At 39.5% G+C, this 26,824-nt stretch overlaps 3 protein-coding genes and 2 long non-coding RNA genes across 7 annotated transcripts in view; 3 read left to right on the top strand and 2 right to left on the bottom strand.

Moving 5' to 3' along the window:
* The first annotated feature begins 284 nt into the window (after positions 1 to 284).
* Positions 285 to 2,582, top strand: LOC146569633 (uncharacterized). Its single transcript, XM_085282072.1, has one exon. The coding sequence runs from the start codon at positions 448 to 450 to the stop codon at positions 2,077 to 2,079; it is 1,632 nt and encodes a 543-aa protein (XP_085138198.1). The 5' UTR covers positions 285 to 447; the 3' UTR covers positions 2,080 to 2,582.
* A 669-nt stretch (positions 2,583 to 3,251) lies between these two features.
* On the bottom strand, positions 3,252 to 3,746 carry LOC146569632 (uncharacterized). The gene is made up of 2 exons (XR_014893372.1): positions 3,543 to 3,746; positions 3,252 to 3,366 (listed from the first exon to the last, which is right to left on the bottom strand). It is a non-coding gene; the product is annotated as an uncharacterized LOC146569632 (long non-coding RNA).
* Positions 3,747 to 13,680: 9,934 nt separating this feature from the next.
* Positions 13,681 to 19,340, top strand: syt1b (synaptotagmin Ib). Its single transcript, XM_085282070.1, has 9 exons — positions 13,681 to 13,815; positions 15,022 to 15,180; positions 16,835 to 17,016; positions 17,364 to 17,477; positions 17,621 to 17,788; positions 17,895 to 18,062; positions 18,265 to 18,382; positions 18,739 to 18,872; positions 18,955 to 19,340. Exons 2-9 carry the CDS (start codon positions 15,045 to 15,047, stop codon positions 19,159 to 19,161), a joined length of 1,227 nt encoding a protein of 408 aa, XP_085138196.1. The 5' UTR covers positions 13,681 to 13,815; positions 15,022 to 15,044; the 3' UTR covers positions 19,162 to 19,340.
* On the bottom strand, positions 16,792 to 22,907 carry LOC146569630 (uncharacterized). The gene is made up of 4 exons (XR_014893370.1): positions 22,665 to 22,907; positions 17,904 to 18,038; positions 17,334 to 17,366; positions 16,792 to 16,917 (listed from the first exon to the last, which is right to left on the bottom strand). It is a non-coding gene; the product is annotated as an uncharacterized LOC146569630 (long non-coding RNA).
* Positions 22,234 to 26,824, top strand: part of otogl (otogelin-like) — a 29,022-nt gene continuing 24,431 nt past the window's right edge. For 2 of the 3 annotated variants that reach the window (XM_085282069.1, XM_085282067.1), the window contains exons 1-8: positions 22,234 to 22,916; positions 23,223 to 23,265; positions 23,602 to 23,647; positions 23,911 to 23,989; positions 24,093 to 24,185; positions 25,290 to 25,444; positions 25,975 to 26,096; positions 26,303 to 26,508. In XM_085282069.1, the coding sequence (XP_085138195.1) occupies positions 22,844 to 22,916; positions 23,223 to 23,265; positions 23,602 to 23,647; positions 23,911 to 23,989; positions 24,093 to 24,185; positions 25,290 to 25,444; positions 25,975 to 26,096; positions 26,303 to 26,508 (817 nt within the window). In that variant the 5' untranslated portion in view covers positions 22,234 to 22,843. The remainder of the gene's footprint in view (positions 22,917 to 23,222; positions 23,266 to 23,601; positions 23,648 to 23,910; positions 23,990 to 24,092; positions 24,186 to 25,289; positions 25,445 to 25,974; positions 26,097 to 26,302; positions 26,509 to 26,824) is intronic. The other variant, XM_085282068.1, reaches the window with a different exon arrangement.

The raw sequence follows: 26,824 nt of genomic DNA, 5'->3' as shown, positions 1-26,824 counted from the left end.
AAAAGACTTTAGTTCATATCAAAGTTATATTTATTTTATCTCTCTTAAGGCTTTCCAGGCTGTTCTCGCTCCTGTCGTTAGCTGATGTTTGTACGAGACTTTATTAGCGACAATGAAAACAAGGCAGCATTCAAAGCCTGTCTGTATTTCTTCACCTTGGGGTGCTTATGGATATATTATCGCTATTAACCTAAAAAAAAAAACGTTTAAGGTTCTTTGTTATTGATAAATGAGCCACATGAGAGCTGTTACTTACTTTAAACAGAATTTATTATTATTATTATTTAACTTTAAACAGTTTTCTTCGGGCCAAGAACTGCGTGTGACGTCACACTGGCTACCTGCTGTGACCTATCAATGCGTTCTTCGGGGTGGGCGTGGCTTCTGACATGCGAGGCTATAAATAGCCAAGAGCAACGCCAGTAAAGCTCAGTTCACAAAGCATTTATGCATCAGAGCAGCGAGTGTAATTTAAGCGCATTTAGTTTACAAACAGCACACATGTCTAGCACAACTCCAACTACACATCAAATGAATCCCACTTCTCCAATTCAGAGTTTAAATAGTACAGACTTTAACATGAATACTCCACTCACTTACACCTCAGTGGAAACTTGGGAGTTACTCATCAACCACTTTTTTGGTACAATTGTACCACAGTGGCAATCTCTGGTACCCTTCAAACCAGAGTACTGTGACCTTCATCTGCTTTCCACTTTGTTAACAGACATGCTGAAGTTTTGTAAAATGTTAGTGAGATCAACTAGGGAACCCACAGAGAATGGAGATCCAACCTCCATGCAGACCTCTGAGGTCTGTCTTCAGTCCATGGGCACAGACTGCCCCGAGAAAACAGAGGATACAGGAGCAAAGGACAGCATCCTGAATGAAAGCTCTGTGGATGAGCACGGTGATAATGAAAACTTAGAAACTCCAGGACTGGAGGCTGAAGCAGCCCTAGACTGCATATCTGTGGGTAATTCAAACACACAACTCGAAACAATAGACACAGCAAAGCCAAAAAAGAGCTGTATGAAGAAAAACTTCACAGCTGATAGAAAAGACTTTGACAAAACAGAATCTTGTCTCCTGGAAAACAATGTGAAGCTAGAAGTACCTGAGTCTGACACTGAGTCTTTAACTTTTTCTAGTATCAGTCTGCTGTCTGATTCTCTAAGTGAAAGCTCTGTAGAAGACCAGGGATTGGAGGCTCAACCAGTTGTAGGCTGCATATCTGTAGACAACTCAAGCTACAGAGATGAAACAGAAAGTCGAGGACTGAAAGATGAGGCAACCCCCAGATTTCAGGGATTCCTCAGTGACAGTGAGTCTTTAACTTCTTGTCAGATCAGTCCACTATCTGATTCTCTGAGCAAGGAAAAGTTGTGTGTCAACAAAGTTATTCAGATGGTGGTTTCAAAGGCCATAGACAACGTCGCCTCTAAACACAAGCTCTTCACAGAGCGCCTCACTCCTGACTGCATTGGTGATCGCCTGCTTGAGAAAATGTGGCCAGAAATTAATGACAAACATTTGGATCTATCTCCAAAAAGCCTAAAAAATATCCACGAGGCCATTTTAAAGGATCTTTGCAAAACACACAAATGCAAGGAAAAATATTTGATTTTTAGTCTGAGGGAGCAGCTTGATAACATTACTGTTCCAATCTTCACCAAACACCTGCTGGGATTACCAAAAAGAGTACTCAGTGTATCTAAAAACTGGGACGAGTACTGGGAGCTTGTGGAAAAATTCACTAGAGATCTGGTAATACACAGTATGGCCGAACTAAATGAGACGACGACATGGCATTCAGGAACAACTGACTTCATTGTACAGAGGCTTAGCCAAAAGATCTGGAACAAAATTTTGTCCAAAAAATATAAAATCTCCCTAGAGAACATTGAAGAACTCAGCTTGACAGTATACAATGATCTCCATGAAAAGTGGCATTCTCCAGGACAGTTCATGAAGTTAAGCAACCCAACGGTTGACGAAATAATTGTCAACACTTTCAAAAAGCATGCCAAGCTGAAGAGACAAAGTATCATCTCTAGGATTTTCTCATGTGCACACTAAATGAGTGCAAATGAGAAAAAGGTGTGCTATTTTAAGACAAGCACACGTGCTTGTCTTAAAATATTTATTTAAATTGGTCCATCTCATCTAAACTTAGTTTTAAAACCAAGTTTAGATGAGATGGACCCATTTTAATTGGCAAAAAAAAAAAAGAGTGGTTAAAATAACCACTCTTTTTCTCCTGCCTTCCTTCCCTCATCCCCAACTGGCCAAGGCAGATGGCCACCCCATTCCTGAGCCTGGTTCTGCTGGAGGTTTCCCCCTTGTAAAAGGGGGTTTTTCCTTCCCACTGTCGCCAAAGTGCATGCTCTTGGGGGTTGGAGTTTCTATGTATTATTGCATGGTCTTGACCTTGCAATAATACACCTTGAGGGAAGTGGAGGGGGGTGGTTGGCACCGTTTCTTAACTTAAAATGTCCAATTACAACAGGACATTTTAAGTTAAGAAACAGTGCCACACCAAAATAAATAAAAAAAATAAAAAATAAAATGAAATAAAAATACATTTTGTGTTGTTTCATTTCATTTGCTGAAAATGGGATATCAGATTAGTTTAGTGTGTAAATAAAATACCTTCCATCTGGTGTTGTACCTCTCTCTGTCTTTCTGTAAGGTAGATCACGAGCCAATATTTTCCCCATGACTCCACCAATCAGCTCGTGTCAATCTGGAGTTTACCTGCATACATCCTGTTCACTCTGTCAGAAGTTTGGCGCCTGCTAGTGATTTAGGAAACACCCCCAGATTGCCTGGTGATAGTCACAGTTTAGTGTGGGCAGTAGCCTGCTCAATACAGTGTATAATTACGTATATATCTATAACGACTCATTACGTTATAACTACATTAGTGTACTTTGTTTCCTTAGCTCAGGCCTGCTGGAGATTGCCTTTACTCTCAGAGGGACTTATCCGAATTAAAACAGGTCTCTTAACGTAGAGCATAGAATAGAACTTTATTAATCCCTTTGGGGAGGTCAATTTATTGTTTATTTTTGAGCATGTGGTTTCTTTGTCTGTTCTTCCCATCCTCACTCAACCTTAAAAAAGCAGTGCAGCTGCATGGCTGCAGATGTATGTATGTTCCCTATGTTTGCTAGTACCACTTAATTAAATAACCTGAGCTCTTTTTACGCCTCCACTTCACAGAATTCAATAATTAAATAACAACCCAAAAAGTTTCAGTTCTATTTATTGTTCATTCTTATGGATTTGCACCTCTGACACACAAGGATAAATTCAGCAGCGTGTGAGAAAGAGGAGGAGAAAGTCGGAGCAGGGAGCACCAACCTAGAGATGAAGAAGAGAACAAGAGAGATCAGACATGATAGCCAAAAAAATATTGTGATAATAGCCTATTTCATTTAAAAAATCCGGGTGTGTTTTAGAATATCTTGAAATATACCTTCTCTGATTTCTAAAAAAAATAAATAAAACGCGGCTTGATTTTTCAGGACTTTGCTCACCGTTAGTTAGAAAGGATCGCTCGCCTCTGTGCTTCTTCTTTGGTTGAGGTACCTTGGATTAGAAATCGCTGCTTCCACCTAGTGTATCCAGCCAAAAATGATCACAGCTACACGACATTTGTTGATCTCTTTCCAATGGTTTGCAATTTAATATACATTTAGGAAATACTGCTGGATAAGTATACCAGATATACTTAGTTGAGTTCTTTCCCCGCCACCACGCCACAAAGTACAATAACGAAATAACAACAAAAAGACTTTAGTTCATATCAAAGTTATATTTATTTTATCTCTCTTAAGGCTTTCCAGGCTGTTCTCGCTCCTGTCGTTAGCTGATGTTTGTACGAGACTTTATTAGCGACAATGAAAACAAGGCAGCATTCAAAGCCTGTCTGTATTTCTTCACCTTGGGGTGCTTATGGATATATTATCGCTATTAACCTAAAAAAAAAAACGTTTAAGGTTCTTTGTTATTGATAAATGAGCCACATGAGAGCTGTTACTTACTTTAAACAGAATTTATTATTATTATTATTTAACTTTAAACAGTTTTCTTCGGGCCAAGAACTGCGTGTGACGTCACACTGGCTACCTGCTGTGACCTATCAATGCGTTCTTCGGGGTGGGCGTGGCTTCTGACATGCGAGGCTATAAATAGCCAAGAGCAACGCCAGTAAAGCTCAGTTCACAAAGCATTTATGCATCAGAGCAGCGAGTGTAATTTAAGCGCATTTAGTTTACAAACAGCACACATGTCTAGCACAACTCCAACTACACATCAAATGAATCCCACTTCTCCAATTCAGAGTTTAAATAGTACAGACTTTAACATGAATACTCCACTCACTTACACCTCAGTGGAAACTTGGGAGTTACTCATCAACCACTTTTTTGGTACAATTGTACCACAGTGGCAATCTCTGGTACCCTTCAAACCAGAGTACTGTGACCTTCATCTGCTTTCCACTTTGTTAACAGACATGCTGAAGTTTTGTAAAATGTTAGTGAGATCAACTAGGGAACCCACAGAGAATGGAGATCCAACCTCCATGCAGACCTCTGAGGTCTGTCTTCAGTCCATGGGCACAGACTGCCCCGAGAAAACAGAGGATACAGGAGCAAAGGACAGCATCCTGAATGAAAGCTCTGTGGATGAGCACGGTGATAATGAAAACTTAGAAACTCCAGGACTGGAGGCTGAAGCAGCCCTAGACTGCATATCTGTGGGTAATTCAAACACACAACTCGAAACAATAGACACAGCAAAGCCAAAAAAGAGCTGTATGAAGAAAAACTTCACAGCTGATAGAAAAGACTTTGACAAAACAGAATCTTGTCTCCTGGAAAACAATGTGAAGCTAGAAGTACCTGAGTCTGACACTGAGTCTTTAACTTTTTCTAGTATCAGTCTGCTGTCTGATTCTCTAAGTGAAAGCTCTGTAGAAGACCAGGGATTGGAGGCTCAACCAGTTGTAGGCTGCATATCTGTAGACAACTCAAGCTACAGAGATGAAACAGAAAGTCGAGGACTGAAAGATGAGGCAACCCCCAGATTTCAGGGATTCCTCAGTGACAGTGAGTCTTTAACTTCTTGTCAGATCAGTCCACTATCTGATTCTCTGAGCGAGGAAAAGTTGTGTGTCAACAAAGTTATTCAGATGGTGGTTTCAAAGGCCATAGACAACGTCGCCTCTAAACACAAGCTCTTCACAGAGCGCCTCACTCCTGACTGCATTGGTGATCGCCTGCTTGAGAAAATGTGGCCAGAAATTAATGACAAACATTTGGATCTATCTCCAAAAAGCCTAAAAAATATCCACGAGGCCATTTTAAAGGATCTTTGCAAAACACACAAATGCAAGGAAAAATATTTGATTTTTAGTCTGAGGGAGCAGCTTGATAACATTACTGTTCCAATCTTCACCAAACACCTGCTGGGATTACCAAAAAGAGTACTCAGTGTATCTAAAAACTGGGACGAGTACTGGGAGCTTGTGGAAAAATTCACTAGAGATCTGGTAATACACAGTATGGCCGAACTAAATGAGACGACGACATGGCATTCAGGAACAACTGACTTCATTGTACAGAGGCTTAGCCAAAAGATCTGGAACAAAATTTTGTCCAAAAAATATAAAATCTCCCTAGAGAACATTGAAGAACTCAGCTTGACAGTATACAATGATCTCCATGAAAAGTGGCATTCTCCAGGACAGTTCATGAAGTTAAGCAACCCAACGGTTGACGAAATAATTGTCAACACTTTCAAAAAGCATGCCAAGCTGAAGAGACAAAGTATCATCTCTAGGATTTTCTCATGTGCACACTAAATGAGTGCAAATGAGAAAAAGGTGTGCTATTTTAAGACAAGCACACGTGCTTGTCTTAAAATATTTATTTAAATTGGTCCATCTCATCTAAACTTAGTTTTAAAACCAAGTTTAGATGAGATGGACCCATTTTAATTGGCAAAAAAAAAAAGAGTGGTTAAAATAACCACTCTTTTTCTCCTGCCTTCCTTCCCTCATCCCCAACTGGCCAAGGCAGATGGCCACCCCATTCCTGAGCCTGGTTCTGCTGGAGGTTTCCCCCTTGTAAAAGGGGGTTTTTCCTTCCCACTGTCGCCAAAGTGCATGCTCTTGGGGGTTGGAGTTTCTATGTATTATTGCATGGTCTTGACCTTGCAATAATACACCTTGAGGGAAGTGGAGGGGGGTGGTTTGGCACCGTTTCTTAACTTAAAATGTCCAATTACAACAGGACATTTTAAGTTAAGAAACAGTGCCACACCAAAATAAATAAAAAAAATAAAAAATAAAATGAAATAAAAATACATTTTGTGTTGTTTCATTTCATTTGCTGAAAATGGGATATCAGATTAGTTTAGTGTGTAAATAAAATACCTTCCATCTGGTGTTGTACCTCTCTCTGTCTTTCTGTAAGGTAGATCACGAGCCAATATTTTCCCCATGACTCCACCAATCAGCTCGTGTCAATCTGGAGTTTACCTGGATACATCCTGTTCACTCTGTCAGAAGTTTGGCGCCTGCTAGTGATTTAGGAAACACCCCCAGATTGCCTGGTGATAGTCACAGTTTAGTGTGGGCAGTAGCCTGCTCAATACAGTGTATAATTACGTATATATCTATAACGACTCATTACGTTATAACTACATTAGTGTACTTTGTTTCCTTAGCTCAGGCCTGCTGGAGATTGCCTTTACTCTCAGAGGGACTTATCCGAATTAAAACAGGTCTCTTAACGTAGAGCATAGAATAGAACTTTATTAATCCCTTTGGGGAGGTCAATTTATTGTTTATTTTTGAGCATGTGGTTTCTTTGTCTGTTCTTCCCATCCTCACTCAACCTTAAAAAAGCAGTGCAGCTGCATGGCTGCAGATGTATGTATGTTCCCTATGTTTGCTAGTACCACTTAATTAAATAACCTGAGCTCTTTTTACGCCTCCACTTCACAGAATTCAATAATTAAATAACAACCCAAAAAGTTTCAGTTCTATTTATTGTTCATTCTTATGGCTTTGCACCTCTGACACACAAGGATAAATTCAGCAGCGTGTGAGAAAGAGGAGGAGAAAGTCGGAGCAGGGAGCACCAACCTAGAGATGAAGAAGAGAACAAGAGAGATCAGACATGATATAGCCAAAAAAATATTGTGATAATAGCCTATTTCATTTAAAAAAATCCGGGTGTGTTTTAGAATATCTTGAAATATACCTTCTCTGATTTCTAAAAAAAAATAAATAAAACGTGGCTTGATTTTTCAGGACTTTGCTCACCGTTAGTTAGAAAGGATCGCTCGCCTCTGTGCTTCTTCTTTGGTTGAGGTACCTTGGATTAGAAATCGCTGCTTCCACCTAGTGTATCCAGCCAAAAATGATCACAGCTACACGACATTTGTTGATCTCTTTCCAATGGTTTGCAATTTAATATACATTTAGGAAATACTGCTGGATAAGTATACCAGATATACTTAGTTGAGTTCTTTCCCCGCCACCACGCCACAAAATACAATAACGAAATAACAACAAAAAGACTTTAGTTCATATCAAAGTTATATTTATTTTATCTCTCTTAAGGCTTTCCAGGCTGTTCTCGCTCCTGTCGTTAGCTGATGTTTGTACGAGACTTTATTAGCGACAATGAAAACAAGGCAGCATTCAAAGCCTGTCTGTATTTCTTCACCTTGGGGTGCTTATGGATATATTATCGCTATTAACCTAAAAAAAAAAAAACGTTTAAGGTTCTTTGTTATTGATAAATGAGCCACATGAGAGCTGTTACTTACTTTAAACAGAATTTATTATTATTATTATTTAACTTTAAACAGTTTTCTTCGGGCCAAGAACTGCGTGTGACGTCACACTGGCTACCTGCTGTGACCTATCAATGCGTTCTTCGGGGTGGGCGTGGCTTCTGACATGCGAGGCTATAAATAGCCAAGAGCAACGCCAGTAAAGCTCAGTTCACAAAGCATTTATGCATCAGAGCAGCGAGTGTAATTTAAGCGCATTTAGTTTACAAACAGCACACATGTCTAGCACAACTCCAACTACACATCAAATGAATCCCACTTCTCCAATTCAGAGTTTAAATAGTACAGACTTTAACATGAATACTCCACTCACTTACACCTCAGTGGAAACTTGGGAGTTACTCATCAACCACTTTTTTGGTACAATTGTACCACAGTGGCAATCTCTGGTACCCTTCAAACCAGAGTACTGTGACCTTCATCTGCTTTCCACTTTGTTAACAGACATGCTGAAGTTTTGTAAAATGTTAGTGAGATCAACTAGGGAACCCACAGAGAATGGAGATCCAACCTCCATGCAGACCTCTGAGGTCTGTCTTCAGTCCATGGGCACAGACTGCCCCGAGAAAACAGAGGATACAGGAGCAAAGGACAGCATCCTGAATGAAAGCTCTGTGGATGAGCACGGTGATAATGAAAACTTAGAAACTCCAGGACTGGAGGCTGAAGCAGCCCTAGACTGCATATCTGTGGGTAATTCAAACACACAACTCGAAACAATAGACACAGCAAAGCCAAAAAAGAGCTGTATGAAGAAAAACTTCACAGCTGATAGAAAAGACTTTGACAAAACAGAATCTTGTCTCCTGGAAAACAATGTGAAGCTAGAAGTACCTGAGTCTGACACTGAGTCTTTAACTTTTTCTAGTATCAGTCTGCTGTCTGATTCTCTAAGTGAAAGCTCTGTAGAAGACCAGGGATTGGAGGCTCAACCAGTTGTAGGCTGCATATCTGTAGACAACTCAAGCTACAGAGATGAAACAGAAAGTCGAGGACTGAAAGATGAGGCAACCCCCAGATTTCAGGGATTCCTCAGTGACAGTGAGTCTTTAACTTCTTGTCAGATCAGTCCACTATCTGATTCTCTGAGCGAGGAAAAGTTGTGTGTCAACAAAGTTATTCAGATGGTGGTTTCAAAGGCCATAGACAACGTCGCCTCTAAACACAAGCTCTTCACAGAGCGCCTCACTCCTGACTGCATTGGTGATCGCCTGCTTGAGAAAATGTGGCCAGAAATTAATGACAAACATTTGGATCTATCTCCAAAAAGCCTAAAAAATATCCACGAGGCCATTTTAAAGGATCTTTGCAAAACACACAAATGCAAGGAAAAATATTTGATTTTTAGTCTGAGGGAGCAGCTTGATAACATTACTGTTCCAATCTTCACCAAACACCTGCTGGGATTACCAAAAAGAGTACTCAGTGTATCTAAAAACTGGGACGAGTACTGGGAGCTTGTGGAAAAATTCACTAGAGATCTGGTAATACACAGTATGGCCGAACTAAATGAGACGACGACATGGCATTCAGGAACAACTGACTTCATTGTACAGAGGCTTAGCCAAAAGATCTGGAACAAAATTTTGTCCAAAAAATATAAAATCTCCCTAGAGAACATTGAAGAACTCAGCTTGACAGTATACAATGATCTCCATGAAAAGTGGCATTCTCCAGGACAGTTCATGAAGTTAAGCAACCCAACGGTTGACGAAATAATTGTCAACACTTTCAAAAAGCATGCCAAGCTGAAGAGACAAAGTATCATCTCTAGGATTTTCTCATGTGCACACTAAATGAGTGCAAATGAGAAAAAGGTGTGCTATTTTAAGACAAGCACACGTGCTTGTCTTAAAATATTTATTTAAATTGGTCCATCTCATCTAAACTTAGTTTTAAAACCAAGTTTAGATGAGATGGACCCATTTTAATTGGCAAAAAAAAAAAAAGAGTGGTTAAAATAACCACTCTTTTTCTCCTGCCTTCCTTCCCTCATCCCCAACTGGCCAAGGCAGATGGCCACCCCATTCCTGAGCCTGGTTCTGCTGGAGGTTTCCCCCTTGTAAAAGGGGGTTTTTCCTTCCCACTGTCGCCAAAGTGCATGCTCTTGGGGGTTGGAGTTTCTATGTATTATTGCATGGTCTTGACCTTGCAATAATACACCTTGAGGGAAGTGGAGGGGGGTGGTTGGCACCGTTTCTTAACTTAAAATGTCCAATTACAACAGGACATTTTAAGTTAAGAAACAGTGCCACACCAAAATAAATAAAAAAATAAAAAATAAAATGAAATAAAAATACATTTTGTGTTGTTTCATTTCATTTGCTGAAAATGGGATATCAGATTAGTTTAGTGTGTAAATAAAATACCTTCCATCTGGTGTTGTACCTCTCTCTGTCTTTCTGTAAGGTAGATCACGAGCCAATATTTTCCCCATGACTCCACCAATCAGCTCGTGTCAATCTGGAGTTTACCTGCATACATCCTGTTCACTCTGTCAGAAGTTTGGCGCCTGCTAGTGATTTAGGAAACACCCCCAGATTGCCTGGTGATAGTCACAGTTTAGTGTGGGCAGTAGCCTGCTCAATACAGTGTATAATTACGTATATATCTATAACGACTCATTACGTTATAACTACATTAGTGTACTTTGTTTCCTTAGCTCAGGCCTGCTGGAGATTGCCTTTACTCTCAGAGGGACTTATCCGAATTAAAACAGGTCTCTTAACGTAGAGCATAGAATAGAACTTTATTAATCCCTTTGGGGAGGTCAATTTATTGTTTATTTTTGAGCATGTGGTTTCTTTGTCTGTTCTTCCCATCCTCACTCAACCTTAAAAAAGCAGTGCAGCTGCATGGCTGCAGATGTATGTATGTTCCCTATGTTTGCTAGTACCACTTAATTAAATAACCTGAGCTCTTTTTACGCCTCCACTTCACAGAATTCAATAATTAAATAACAACCCAAAAAGTTTCAGTTCTATTTATTGTTCATTCTTATGGCTTTGCACCTCTGACACACAAGGATAAATTCAGCAGCGTGTGAGAAAGAGGAGGAGAAAGTCGGAGCAGGGAGCACCAACCTAGAGATGAAGAAGAGAACAAGAGAGATCAGACATGATATAGCCAAAAAAATATTGTGATAATAGATTTTCCTCACATCACCCAGCCTTTATTTCTAGTACACACTACAACAAGTAATAAGAAATATTTAGTGGAAAAGAGAATACAGGTCAGGTAAAAAAGGAAAGTCAATTTTAGTTTTTTATTTACCTGAGCAGCAGATTGCAGATACTAGTATTAAAAATACTCCAGTAAACTCTGAAGTACTGATTCAACTTGTTTACTTATGTAAAGGTGAAAAGTACAGGCTCTGCCATATACTCAAAATAGTAAAGACAGTAAAATTTGATATTTCAATGACATTTCTACCCGCTATTTTTGTGCAAAGCTAAACTTGCTATATCATAATAATAGAATTATATTAGTACATTAGAATAAACTCAAGTATTTTCTGAGCCACAACATGCAAAAAACATGGAGACACAGCTTCATGACAGGAATTACAGGAATAGATTATTTAAGACAGTAAGGGAAGGCTGTGGTTTAGGAGGGAAAGCTGCCACGGTTGTGTTTCAAGTTCTGTGTTAATATGTTTAAGTATTGTATTCCTGGGTTTGGTTATCCTTATTTCTTAAGTCTTAGTGATCTTAGTTCTTCTTCCCTTGGTATTTATCCTTGCCTGTGTTAAGTCTCTGTTGCCTATGTCTCCCCAGTCACTGCGCTTTAGCTTATACGTCTAGAGTTGGTGTCCTCTGTCACTACGTGTTCCCTGAGTCCTACCTCTAGGTTTTTTTTTTTAAATTTGCTGTCAAGCTTCCTGTTTTATTTTGATAGTCCTTGTCCTTTGTCAGCGTATCTGTTTTGCTTCCTCCCTGCGTCGTCATGTCTAATTAGGTTCAGCTGTGTCTCCCTCCTGTTGTCTACTCTTTACCTTGTGTGTATATTTAGTGTGTGCTTCCTTCTGCTCCTTGCTGGTCTGTCTGCGTGTTGTTCCTTGTGTGTCTCTGTGTTTCTTCTGCCCTTTTTCCCCATGTCTGCTGGTTCCTCATTTCTTGCCCATGTTTCCATCCACAGGTTATTTGTTTTCCTTAGCTTTTCCCCAGTTTTGGTTCATTTGTCAGTTTTTCTGTCCCTCACCAGACGTGTCAAGAGCATACTAATTGGAGCATAGATGAAAAATGGACAAAAAGTGCCCCATGCTGAGGTTAATCTCAACTAAAGGCAAGCCCACAGGACCTTCTGGGGCCCCTACTTTTATAGGTAGTGGTCTACTACACCCATCCTCTCTAAATTTCCATTCTTGATCTCATCTCTGGCAGGTGGTGAACTCTGAAAAGTCAGTAAATTCCAGTTCCTTTGTTCACCACCATTAGCAGGTCACTCTGACCTGAAAGACTTTAGGGCACAGGTACCATCTGTCTTGCACTATAAAACCTTTGATGCTGTGCAAGACATGGCATCCAAACACAAATCTTACTATATTGATTACTTGGGCTCAGACCACCCTATGTGTTGTTAGATAAATGCAGGACTTCCAAAATAGAGTACATGAAACATTAAATGAGAAATGTAACGAAGTGTCACATGGTGCCAACCTTCATGACTTATAGTTCAACTTGAGATAACATTACACTCTTCAGTGTTACATACTGTTTCATTGGGAGTTTTTTATATATAAATGAGTTATGATCATAAATTTACTGATTAATTAATGATTTCTGAGTAAATAATGATTATACTCTTAACATATATTGTTTTCAACCTGAAAAAGGTCAAAGGTCATACTCGTGAAATCTATATATGATAAATGTTGGATATTTGTATTTTGTTGTAATGTGTCTCTGGTAAAAGTTGATTATACAGCTTCTTGTCCTAAAATTAAGCTTATTTACTAAAATAAGGCCAATAATTGTGATTTCTCACAGGTGAACGCAGGATTAGCAGCACATCTCTGGCCTGCAGGCCTTCTCTATAATTAATTCACTTAAAGCATTTAAAACAGTTTGTAGTGACCAAATAAAATACAGTGCTACTATTTTCTACATGTCACAAACAGCAACTTACATTGATCTCCATGTTTCCCAGCCCATCCCCCAAACCCTCTCTTTTCCCTCTGTCTCATCCCTCCTTCTGTACAGTATCTCTAGGTCCTCAAGGTGAATGAGGCGGGGCAGGAACCTGATCTCAGTGTTGCTGCAGAAACCACATCCTAAGTTTCTAAATCAGGCAACATCGTCCATAGATAGTATGAGACAGTTCTGCAGCTACTGCCAGATGTACAGATGCGCGCATGCACACAAATACGCACGCATATCGAGCCGTCCACGCTGAATGTAAATGTCCTCTATTGCTGAAGTCTCAGTATGCTAACGAGCTGTTAAAATGCCATGTCACTACACTAATGAATATACATCAGTGGCCTGGTGAGGGTGACCTGCGGGGATGGGACAGAGGTCACAAGAGGTGGGGTGGCAGAAATCAGGACCAGTGCTCCCATGAGACCTGAATGCACAGAACAAATTCACCAGAACACACACACACACACACACACACACACACACACACACACACACACACACACACACACAGAGGGAAGCAACACAAGATGACTGAGCTGCCATTTCACCTATACCCACCCCACCCTTTCTCTCGCGCTCGCTCCTGATCCAGCTCTCGCACACCTGCACTGTTCTTCTTTATGTCTAAGAACGCACAAGACACAAAAACAAAAGGACAACGGCCAGCGTGGTGGTCCTTACCTCACCGTTCTCATCTGCGTCTCGTGTTCTGTCATCTTTTATCTTCCTCCTGCATTTTTGTGTAAGGAAAAGAATTGCCCGCAAGTCCGAATATTGCTGCTGGGACGCTTTAATACAGGTATGTCTCTATTTTCTATTAATTTCAAATGTTGTTTCATCAGTTGAAATGTCTTTTTCTGTCCTGACTGTGGTGAACCTAAATATTAACTATGTGAAGACTCATGAATACACAATGGTAAATATTTATTATATTGTCTACTGGATACAGTCTTGGTCATTTAATAATATGTAAAATCATAACTAGCAAAGGGAACTTCCTCTGAAGGAACAAACCTTTGGAGGTTGATATATATGCTAAGCTGTATATTGTCTAAACATTTAGGTGAATTTGACACCTTTTATACATATTGTTACATATTACATATTACCTTCTGTTTTGGAATAGAGTCATACATGTTGATTAAGTGTCTTGCATCAAATTAGCTCTTTTTTCTAAATGTTGTAGAATCTGTCATAGGACATGGACAGCTGAACATTTTATCATGTATTTTGAGCAATGCTGTTTAGAATACACGATAATATCACCAGTGTCAGAGCTCTGTAATATTGTAGATATAGTGTTTGGAAGAACTCCTGATTCCTTTGGGTATCCCTTTAATTCTGCTTGCTCCTGCAACTCTTAGTAACAGTGGTGTATCTTTTCAGACAAAATTGGTGTATGATCCTGAAAATGCAGACATAAAATGAGATCAGTATCTGTGTGTGATCCCATCTGCTGATTCAGCCTCAGATACTCAATCCTCGCGATGTCTGCAGAATAGAATATAACGTACCAAAACAGTTTTGCATTTGGGAGCCAACTTTTGGCAAATTAACTTCCCCTCACTTAGTTTGTTTGCCTTTGTTAAACATCACCTTGGCACATGATTTTCACCTTTGGCAGCTCATTGTGGAACAGCAGAGGTCCACGCATGACGCTTCAACCTCCCACCTCACCAAACACCTCCATGTCAGCAGTTTGGCAGAAAGAGAGAGAGAGAGAGAGCAGCTTTCACATCCTGTTTTCAAGTGTTTTTGCCAGGCCAGCAGAAACAAGAGAAGTCATTTCTCACTGATGGTACAGCATCTATAAGCACATTACTGCTATCTGATCAATAACAAATATGGAAACTCTCCTTTGTGTGTATCCGTGTTGATATTGTTTGTTTGGATGGTTCTACGGAAAGTTTGCAAGTCTTCTATTTTATGGAAGTATAATGTTCGCTTTATTGCACGTGCTGTGATGTTTTTAGGGCTGAGCAATCTTTTTTCTTCATCTCACCAGTTTCTGTCGTCACTCTTCTAATAATGACTGGGAACCGCCGAGTTGAACCAAGCACCTCAGCTACCCCTACCCATCTGCCAAATGCAACTACCACGCCAGACCAAAAATCTGGAGGCCACAGTCTTAATAAGTTCATGAGTGAACTTCACAGCATCCACAGTGAGTTTGAGAAATGACTTAATGATAAAATGTATGAATTAACATTTGTAACCAGGAAAATTAGGAAAAAGGATTATAAAAATTATGAATGTGAGCAAGTTACATTTTTTTCTAGCTGCTACGGGGATTTGGTAAAGTATATGAAGAAATTAAGAAACTTGTGCACTATTAAGAAATTTGAACATCTCACATTTCTTATTAGTATTATCGGTGTTTTCCCAGTCAGCTGGAGGACTGGGATCGGATAGCTGCAATGATTCAGTCAGATATTATCCCCTAACAGCAAACAGTAATGCAAGTGATATAATTTCAACAAATATTTTTGAAGGCCAAAGCACAGAACAACATCTAAAATGCCATATTTGACACATTTGCTTTTATGGAGCAAATATCCCACATTAAACATATAGACATATTTTAAATGATATAGATTTAATTTTAAAATACCCTCCCTGGTAGTAGTGCATTACAAGTTTGTGTGACAATCATAGTTGGAAATCATTCTTTTTATATTTTTGTTGTTGTACTTCAGATTAAGTAAGTCAAATGTATTTATATAGCACTGTTTACAGATATATGTTGCATTATGCTACAACAATTAAGAGACAATACCAATAGACAACAACATTAAAACAGAATAAAAACTTAAAAAGAAGAAGAATGTCAACTGAACGCCCAATTTAACAGTATTCTTTTCAAAAAAAGATTTCACAGAGATAAACTGTTCCAGAGCCTTGGTGCCACAGACTGAAAGACTCTGCCCCCCCTATTCTTCAGTCTTGTATGAGGGACAAATAATAGATTTTGAGATATGTAGTCTGGAGCTTTTCCATTTAGTGCTCTGTAGGGAAGTGTGAGAATTTTAAAACAAATTCTAAAATCAACTGGGAGCCAATGTAAAGAGGATAAAACAAGGGTGATGTAAGATCACTTGCCAGAGTGCATTAGGAGTCTAGCTGCAGCGTTTTGTATTGCTTGGAGGCGTGACAGAAATGATTGATCTAAGCCAGTAAATAAGGCATTAGAATAATGTAGGCGCAATGACACAAACACATGAACAATTTTCTCTAGTTCAGAGAAGATTATAGCTTGCAATTTAGAAATGTTCCTTAAATGAAAGAAACTAACTTGAGTTATACATGCGTACCGCTTGGACAGCCATATGCATGCACATTTTTTGGAAAATTTAAAATTGCATGCCAAATGACAAAAATGTAATCTTGGAGATGGTGATGTCCCTTGAAACGACACTTCAGAACAAGCACTTGAACTATGCTGTGATAATACCATGACATGACAGATGACAACACCTTGCAATATGTTTTAATCTGGATTAACATAACTCCAAATTATGGTCTAAAATTTCCATGGATTGTGCCCTCATAGATAACACTGTAGAGCTGTACAGTTGATTTACAATAAATGCAAAATTCCATAAAGACTTGAATTATCAGCTATTCAACAAATAATACAGGAACATTAGGGTTCATTGCACTATTTCCCAGTGTTCACTTTATGTACTCTTAATTCAGACAATGTAGAAATTTGTTTTATTTCATTTTGCCTTAAAACGATTTTAAGAGAAAACAACAAGAACTAAATTTTTTGTCAAACATTTATGTATGATTAATCTCTGTGCTTTGTGGATTTGCAGTGCCATCATGGGCTGTCGCTGCCCTTTGTATTGTGAGCCTGTGTATGGTGCTGTCCTGCGCTGTGTGCGTATGGAAGAAGTTCCTAAAAAAGGGGGACAAGGGCAAAGAAAAGGACAAGAAAAAGGGGAAAGAGAAGAGTAAGGGAGGTTGTGACACTGAAATGGATGGAGGTTACAATGAGGTAAGCTGTAAAAACACACAGTCTGTCTCCCCCCCCCTCTCCCGCCTGCAGACGCATTGTCCTTGCAATGTATCACAGTCCTGACATCCGGGTCATCCAGGACTACTAAAACTGTCAGTGTGTGTTCAGACATATGGATGTTTTGTACTCCTTCATGTTGTAATAAGAGTTGAACTATGGTGTGAGATAACTTGTTCTGGACTTTAATCAAAGCTGTGTGTCACACATTGCTCATGTATCATCTATTTCTGTGTCTGGTTGTGTGAGGGTACACAACATACAGAAGGAACATCCTCACAAGTTGTAGCACAGATTACCTGATGTGATGCATGTCTGTCTGCATGCAGTCCCTGAAAGATGAATGTGACAAAGAAACAGAGCTGTCAGATAACGAGCCCGAGGAAGACAAGAAGCTGGGCAGACTACATTTCACATTAGACTACAATTTCACAGATAATACGGTGAGTCCCAGCTATTCACTATGATGCGTTTTGCCCACCATCTGCCAGCTCTCAAAATGTCACATTTGAATACTTTTCTTCTCCCTGTCAATTAGCCAGAGTCTCTTTTCTCCCCCTTACATTCCCCTGTTATCATGTTCCAGCTGGTGGTAGGCATCTTGCAGGCTGCAGAGCTACCTGCGATGGATGTGGGAGGAAGTTCTGACCCTTACGTTAAACTCTATCTGCTACCAGACAAAAAGAAAAAGTTTGAAACCAAAGTTCATAGAAAGACCTTAGAACCCAACTTCAATGAGACTTTCACATTTAAGGTAAATTGTAATACACCAACATAAATAAAGGTCATTTCCCCTGACTAGCAGCTCTGTTAATATATGTGCAAAATGACTGCCTTTAATCATGTTCTCTGCTCTGCAGGTACCATACACTGAGCTGGGCGGGAAGAGCCTTGTGATGACTGTGTATGACTTTGACCGTTTCTCAAAACATGATGCTATTGGAGCTGTGAAGATACCCATGAGCAGTGTGGACTTCAGCCAGTCTCTGCAAGAGTGGAGGGACCTGCAGAAGGCAGAGAAGGAGGAGGTAGGAGAATATTATGACAGGGGAGGGTGAAGAAGGGAGGAGCACAGAAGATGAATGCGTTTAGCTTTTTAAATACTACACAAAGCATTTCAGTCTTAGGAACTCCAGCTTCTTTTACTAATTAATAATTTATGCATTAAAATTTATTAAACATTCATCGAATGTGATAGTCTTCTTTTTCACTACTCCTTGTGTGTATTAGAGTGAACGGCTTGGAGACATATGTTTGTCCTTGAGGTATGTCCCTACGGCAGGGAAGCTGACAGTGGTGATTTTGGAGGCCAAAAATCTGAAGAAAATGGATGTGGGTGGATTATCAGGTGAGTTAAGCAGCAAAAACTTTGAAATCATCTCAGATTTAAAGCCTTTGGCAATAATCTTTTTGACCTTTTTTTAGTACTGATAATTTTCATGATTCAGTGCAAACCAATTAATACAAAATCTAAACATCTAAACATATGTCTCTCTGTGTAATTGATGATTTCACCAGGTGCTCTCTTCAAACTCCAGATTTGGTAGTGCTGGCTCAGTTTTGGTCTTCTAAATGCCTTTTTAGTACTGTGCCCACTTTCAAAAAGAGGACAATTGATGTTGTGCTTCATTGATGGAGTTACTGCATCCATGCCAGGCCGTTGGTCTGCTCTGTGACATAAAAACTCCCTGTTCTCATTTCCAGACCCATATGTGAAGATCCACTTAATGCAGAATGGGAAAAGACTCAAGAAAAAGAAAACAACAATTAAGAAAAACACTTTGAACCCTTACTACAATGAATCCTTCAGCTTTGAAGTACCTTGTGAACAGATAGAGGTACACATTTTTAATTGCAAATACAAGCACACAAATACAATAATCAGCACTGATATTTGTGCATCTGTATTTTCATTTGTAGAAGGTGCAGGTAGCAGTGACTGTGCTCGACTATGACAAGATTGGGAAGAACGACGCTATTGGGAAGGTGTTGCTGGGCGGGAACAGCACTGGAACTGAGCAACGCCATTGGTCAGACATGCTGGCCAACCCCCGGCGGCCAATAGCCCAGTGGCATAGCCTTCAACCAGAAGATGAAGTCAATGCACTAATTTCCAACAAGAAATGAAAGCCTGGAGGGATATAAAACTCAGCATTTACCTCAAATACTTCTAATTTTTGTTCCTTTAGAATGTTAAGCAGCTTAACTGACTAATTCTACTCAATGATAACTTGCTTTAGCCATGACAATATCCAAGTCTTTAAAACAGGCTGCAAGCTTTTCATTCCCTCCTCCTGCTTCTGCCTTATCAAAGATGCATCACTATGTACAGTGTTATTAAAGCAAATTACATTTTTTTACTTGTAAGTGTCATCTGTTCTATGATGTCCACCAAGAAAATTACACTTACGCAATAGACAAGCCAAAGGGCTGAAAATAGGCACTTGTATGGCTGCTATTAAGTGCCTGATTCATTCTTTTGAAATTCATTTAGGTACGTTAAATTTCTATTGTATTCCACTGTAACATTTTACAAGAAAAATAATATCATTAAAGGTTAATATAGTGCACTGTGACTGAGGAGCCAAGAAAGAGAAGCCAAGATAATTTCTAGGCGGCACTTACAGACTTGTTCCTTTGCTCTAGCCAAAGTGGAGAGTGGGAACAGGCCCAAATCTCAACAGGAATATTTTATTTTTCCTGTCTTGACAGAATTTGAAAATAGGAATTTGTCACATTTGCCTTTCTTGTTTTGCCACAAAAGTAAACCATGGGCATTTCTAACAGGGACTAGTGATGAACACAGACTTTGTATAGCCATGCAGAATGCTAAAAGAAACTAAAGCAAATAAATTGTTTTAAGCTCGTAATTGCATAAGCCACAAAGTGGCAATTTCTGCAAAATAACACAAAAAAACCCCACTTCACTCTTTAATGACAGGTCTTTATTTCTAAATTTTAACCGGTGGGAAACAGTATTTGTTAATCCTAATTGTGCATAAAATTACATTAAACCATGACCCATCCTTTCTCATTTTGGGGATATACCGTAGGTGTTCACACATTTTTTTTCTTTGATTAAAAAATATATCTGTGAAGTGCAGATGGCCGCACGATATAGTGTAAAGTAATAATGTGCACATAGTGAGCGCTGTAGTGTTTTGTCCTCATGTACACATAGACAGACAAATAGGAATTCCATGAAAAAATTATGGAGGAAGTTCATTTTCATTGAGGAACAACAAGGGTGCATTATTATAAGTGTAGATAATAGCTATCCTAATATATGCAGCTTTAATTATTTTAATAAACTGGTCCTTTAAACAGCTCAGAGGGAAAGGCCTCTGTGTATGCTACAAAGCCTAAAGCCCCACAGAAAAATAATATTTTTTCTCAAATAATTAATTCATTGCCATGCTGCATTTTGCTGTGTTTAGAGAGGTTACATCCATTATAGTAAACAGGCATGTGAACAATAATGATACCATAATCGCTACTGCAGTTACTGACTTTAGGTGGGAAAGCTCAGGACAACCTCACAACAAATCTATTTTTGGTTTCAGTTTTTAGGGATCTGACTTTAAAAGTAATAATAAAAAAAAATGTTCAGATTGCTTTGATAAGACTGCTTCTGTATAACAAAAGATTCAAGTGTAAAACTCTGAGTTCGACATCTCAGCTGCCTGAGGAGACCCTGACTTATCCTGTCTATGCAGAACTAACTGGATAATTAAGTTTTACCATGTGCAAAACCCACAGGATGTTACCTGAAATTAATAAAACATTTAGTGTGTTATCAGTTCTGTTCCCTGTAGGAGATTTACACTAATGTTTGGTGATTTCATAGCTGTAATGAGTGATTTTGCAGCCAGTGCATTAAGAGCAAGTTTTGTTTGGATTCTGTAAGGCTATAGCTTATGAAGCAGTCCATCCAGTGCTAGTGGTGTGGCAGAGAGACCTGTAAGTGTGCCAGCGAAGCAAAACTTTCTATCCTGTCCCCAGCAGGGCTCCATCACTGCTGAATCCCCTCCTTCTAAATCCTTTCTCTCCTCATTTAACAGTCCTTTGGGGCTGCTACAACATGCATCAGCATGAAAAAAGCTGAAGTGTATTAAATTATTGTGAGAGATCCCATCTGGAGGTGCTGAAACTTGCGACGTCCTCCTTTTTGTCCTCACACTAACTCTGTAAACTGCAGATGTCGCTGTAGAGGCATTTTGATCAGAACTTAAAATCATGGACAGGCCTACCTTTGGCATTTTTCATGGAGTCAACTATGTAATGGTGACATGATATGGGTTTTTTTTACAGGCAGCAAGCAACAAAGTGCTGAAAGATACAATTTAAAATAGGTTATTTGCTTAATTGTCTGCTATGTGTGCAAACAACAATGGTCCATCCCATGTTAATGACTTAATAATATTTTTTTTCTTGAATGATTCACAGGTCCATGTTGAGAATGGAACAATGGCGCAGATTATGACTGTCACCCCACAGCAAGGCAGGCTGGGACTTTTTGTTTACATGTTCTGCTCTGGCTCCATCTGGGTCTTTATAGCTTCCTTCCACAGTCCAAAAACATGCATACTTACTAAATGTAGTAAAAAGATCACAGCTCACACCAGATGACACTGGCGAAGTGTGGTGGCAAGTGCTGTGCAATAACATAGCTTTGTCTGTGTTAAGTGTAGGTTGAAATAAAGTTAACGTGAAAGCACAGATTCTTTGTTATGTGTAGCAAGAGAAAGTTATTCCTGCACTAATAGTCCAGTAAGCAGTGCAGTAATATACACCAGTATTTACTGGTGTAACATCTTCCGGTGTGGCTGAATTAAAACAATTCCTCAAACAAGAGTGGAACAACACTTCTCAAAGTGATAAGAAAGACTCATTGCCAGTTACTGCAAACACCTGATTGCAATCCTTGCTGCCAAGGGTGGCACAACCAGTTGTTAGGTTTAAGGGGCAATTTATGCCTGTTAATAAATCAAATTATAATTTTTAAAAACTGCATTTAGCATTTAATTAGGTTATCTTTGTCTAATTTGTCTAATTGAAATTAGTTCAAATATCTTAAACATGCAAGAAACAAAAGAAAATGTTTTTTTTAATTTGTTTGTATTTATGTATTCATTTTATTATTATTATTATTTTTTTATTTTTTTATTTTTTTGCTTTGCTACCTTTACATATGGTAGCTTTAATGATTTTCACACATCTTTGCATCAGTGTTCGTATTCTTTTTTAGCTAGCTAACATACTTTTCTGTTAGCTAATGGACTAAGTTTACTTCAGGGCTGTCTTCCAGAAGGGCTTTTACTCCTGTTGTTTTCTTTTTCAAATATATGTTTGTTGTTTTTATGGTTTGTTTTGGCTAATAATGTCTATATAACCAACTTTTGTGAACTGGACTCTTAATTCGAAGCTCTCTAGTTCATTTCCCCCCTGCTTGTTTCTCTGTTTGTGTCTCTGACAAGGGTCCCACCCCACAAGTGATTTTACGGTACATTCAGGTGAAAACCTCTGTTATGGAGGGGCAGCTTTGTAGGCTCACACGGTGGCAAACGGTCAAGCCAACGTCAGCCTGCTGGCTGAAGATGCAGTGATAGAGAGCAAAGCAACAGGCTTACCTGCGCAACAGGTGTAGGCTACTCGTCAGCTGGTCAGGGGGGGGGCTGTCTCCACCAGGTACGTTTTAGAGGTACAACCAGGCATCGTACCGGCTCAACAAACACCCTGAACTCTTTCCTCTCGGGACAGTTGAGATGCACCGTTAACGTTTCGGCGAGACTTCCTTTCGGACTCTGAGATGAACTTAAAGTGGACAGTGAAACGATTTCTTCTTATGTCGTTTTCAGTCTCCCACTTGCTGTTACTTGAGGGTAAGTCAGACACATCCAGACTTCTGTAGATGTTAATGTTATTGATATTATATGATGTATTACAAGTATGAGACAATATTTACATAAATAAGCCACAAAATCCTTGAGGTCTTACAAGTTATTTTCGACTCATCTCTCCTTTCTTTTATCAGTATTAGCACTGACAGATGGTAATACAATTTTACAACTGTCTGCTTAACACGATGTACACTTTGAGATGTATTTTGATTTTACACCTATAAGATACCTTTGACTGAGATGAGTAAGGCAGAAACCTTAATGCTGATTTTATAACTTTGCATTTAGGAGTTCAGAGTCGACTTTCAGTGGCAGAAGGAAGACCACAAAGGTAAATAAAAGAAAGAATACTAAACATGTTGCTGTCTACTAATAATATTAATACAGTATTAATACATTAGATGATACAAATGAAAAGTCATTTTTTTCATATGTCATTCTTACACATTGCTCTAGGGTGAACATGATAAATGCATTTACACTTCCTGTATGGTGTATATGACAGAGACAGTGTATGAGAGTGTGTGTCTGTGTGTGCCTGCACATGTGCGTGTGAGAGTTCAGTACAGAGAGGTTTCAAGTCTAAATTCAAGTGGTGTAAAGTGCACTTAAGTCTCCCCTCTGACTGTTTCTTCCCACTAATGTGCATGTTTGTGTGTGTGTGCAGAAGAGCTAATGCACTCCGGAGGAAACGGGATCTCCTCGGGGAGGAGGTTTGTACACTACACCTAAGAGAACCAGAGGAGGTCAGGGCACCCACATGCGCACAACACCCTAAGCGGCACAAAGCTGTCTTTGTAGAGAATGAGACACACTCACTAACTTGTACACTTTCTCCCACTCAACTTGACGCAACTGTTATCTTACAGGAGCAGTTAGAGCAGTGGTACAGAAACATCAGTGTCAGCGATATTGTTAAAGCTTAAGAGTAATTTAAGGAACTACTCTTAGCATCTGTTGTTTACTCTTTTCCAAGACGTACAGACCATTGCTGTCAGAGGGTACTCTGTCACGCAGTATTTTGCACAACTACACAGCCAGAGATTCCTCTTCAGGTAAATACTCCGCCTGTGAAGTGATTCCAAATGCATTCACGGAAACTTAACACTCTTTACCTGGGCAGGCTGGAATGATTACCCTTGATTTTGTCTTTCCCAGAATACTGCGGCTGCCTCAATGGCGGCTGGTGTCAGGAAGGTGGGGTGTGTGACTGTGCCCAGTTCCAGGCATTGGGAGACCGCTGCCAGATCAGTGAGTAATCCACCCATCTACATGTCTTCCTTCAGATTTGTCTTATAACCACACATTTTTGGTATGCAATAAACCAGCTGGCTAGCATCTTTGGTAACAATACCCTTTTTTAATAACATAACATAGTCAGTCTTCAAGAATTTGTGAATGTGCTCCACAATCATTCAACAAATGTTAATTAGCTGTACACACTCCAGCATTAATTATCAGATTTTCCCAGATCTCTTTCTCTCTGTCTCTCCTTTGTTGATACAAATCCACCAACCTCCATCTCTACTAAAACCACCCACCCATACACACACACGCACACAAAGACTTTACTCCCTAGAGGAGCTGATATAAAGTCACTTGAACTTAGGTAATAGGGTAAGGGCTGAGTGATGGAGTTTCTGGTTTCTATATTGTGAACAGGCTCCTTATACAGTATATCAGGAGATCTGAGGTCACAGTGATTGTAAAGACATTTTTCATTTCAATAAAAACTAATTTAGTGTTGACAAATGGTCGAAGGCAATGCAGTTCTTTAGAGACCACCTGTGACTCAGCTGAGACTTGAGGAGAAACCCTGAAATGGCACTGACAAGATAAAAAATATGAATTTTAAAAATAAAACACCACTACAGAAAGAAAATATGAAAGAATGTCATGAGTGCAGGTTTGTCATGAAGGTAATAAAAGCTTCACCCAAGAGAAATATCAAGCTCTCCCACCGTAACAGATTATAATAATTGAGGCAACTGAGCTATTCTTCAAAAAGTACTGAATAAAATTTGAAAATTATATTTTTTAAGCATTAATGTCTGAAATTGAAGATATGTAAAATGAGTCATTCATGTCAGAGTATTAAAATCAGAAGATGTGTTTGCTGTCAGCGCAACCCACCTCCTCAGATTTTTGGGAATGGCCCTCGGCAGCATCTTGGCATATCCTGCTATGGGGATTTCCTCTAACAAAGAGCTTTTAGAAAATTCAGGAGTTCATTTTCCTCTGATAAGTGCAATGAAATAGAACATGATGAAAGGCATAACGATGATAGGTCAGTTCATTTGTGTCACTATCATTACAAGAATCTTGTCTGACTGAAGTGCCCATTTTTCCTCTCAGTACCTAACCAGGGCCAGGATAGAGATGGGATCTGCAGGTCATGGGGTCAGCACCACTATGAAACATTTGATGGAATATATTTCTACTTCCCTGGAACCTGCTCTTACATTTTGGCCCAGGATTGTCACTCAACTACACCGCAGTACACAGTGTGGGTAAGGCTAGTAATCAGTCTTTACTCTATGTCTATATATTAGCTTCTTGCTACATTGCCATGTTTGCTGTTAAAACAAAGCAATATGGAAGTTTCTTAAATAAGCTAAACTGCAGTGGCATCTGACTGCTTGTACTGAATAAAATAACAGGAAATAGGAGATCTGTAAAGGCTATAAAACAGTTGTTAATAATGTATGCTAAACACAGACACTTTAAGACCTTGCCACATGACTATCTGCTGTCAGCACAACACCGATGTGGCATATTTCTTTGTGCCATTGTTTTCTAAAAACTCAACAAAAAAATTGCCTTACTAAGGACAAAAAAATGTTTTTAATTATGATTAACCTTTTCAAAAAAGGTGCCAAAGTCATTCTAATTATGTCTTTATCCTTGCAGCCATATATTATTAGATAATGATAGTCTGCAAAATTTGAGTTGTAGCTTTAATGAGCCCTTGTTCATAAATCGGTATGCTTTTCCCTCTGTGGCTCTTATTCCACTTCTATCATTTTCTGGTGTTTGTCAGGTTCACAACAGCAGAGTGTGTGAGGGGAGTGTGTATTTATGTCCGAGAGCTCTCAGTCTGTTCTTCCCAAACGAGGAGGAGATCCACATCTCGGGATATCGGGTCCACCAGGGAGGTCGCAGGTGCATATGAGTGTGTGCATGTATGTGTGTGTTTGTTAACTGCAGAGGTGTCAAAATAAAAACTAAAAAGGAAGAAAGAAAGAAAGCATTTGCTCGCCATCCCATCTAAACCTACTGTAAAATCGATAGAAGACTATAAGTAAGATTTTCAAAGACCTGACGTCATCCAATGATCTCATGATGTTTCTGTCTCTGTATAATGTCAGGTTAAGTTTACCACAGACCGTGGGCGGTGTCTTTATTGAACGACTGGCTGATTACCTGCTCGTGAAGAGCGTGTTTGGCTTCTCTTTGGCCTGGGATGGAGGCTCGGGCGTCTACCTGAAGATGAGCGAGGAGCACCAAGGCGCCCCTTGTGGCCTGTGTGGAAACTTCAACAATGTTGCTGGTGATGACCTCACCACTGCTCGCGGTAAGACCGGCCTGACTGGCGACTCATCCTCTTATCCCTTCTCTCAGCACCCACTCATCATAATTATTGTTATTATACACTCAACACTGATTCTGGCCAATTATAGTAGCAGTGGGACCTGGGGAGTCTAGAGTGGAAGGACAGGGGAGAACTGGTAGTTTTGATTTGAATAGCTGGAAGAAGCATGGACTTTCCTCATATGACCTAGTAACATGAACTACGGTGCCCCGCTTGTTTGGGAGGAGAGATGACCAGTAATGTGGAGATGAGCCCAAGGAAAGACAACAGACAAAAAGGAACCAACTACAGCGCATTT

This window comes from Mchenga conophoros, linkage group LG7, assembly GCF_057382185.1.
Source record: "Mchenga conophoros isolate Kocher_MC1m ecotype Shallow Benthic linkage group LG7, M_conophoros_male_GT1.1, whole genome shotgun sequence".
NCBI lineage: Eukaryota > Metazoa > Chordata > Actinopteri > Cichliformes > Cichlidae > Mchenga > Mchenga conophoros.
The sequence above is the reverse complement of the archived record's forward strand: the minus strand, read 5'-3'. Positions and strand labels throughout refer to the sequence as shown.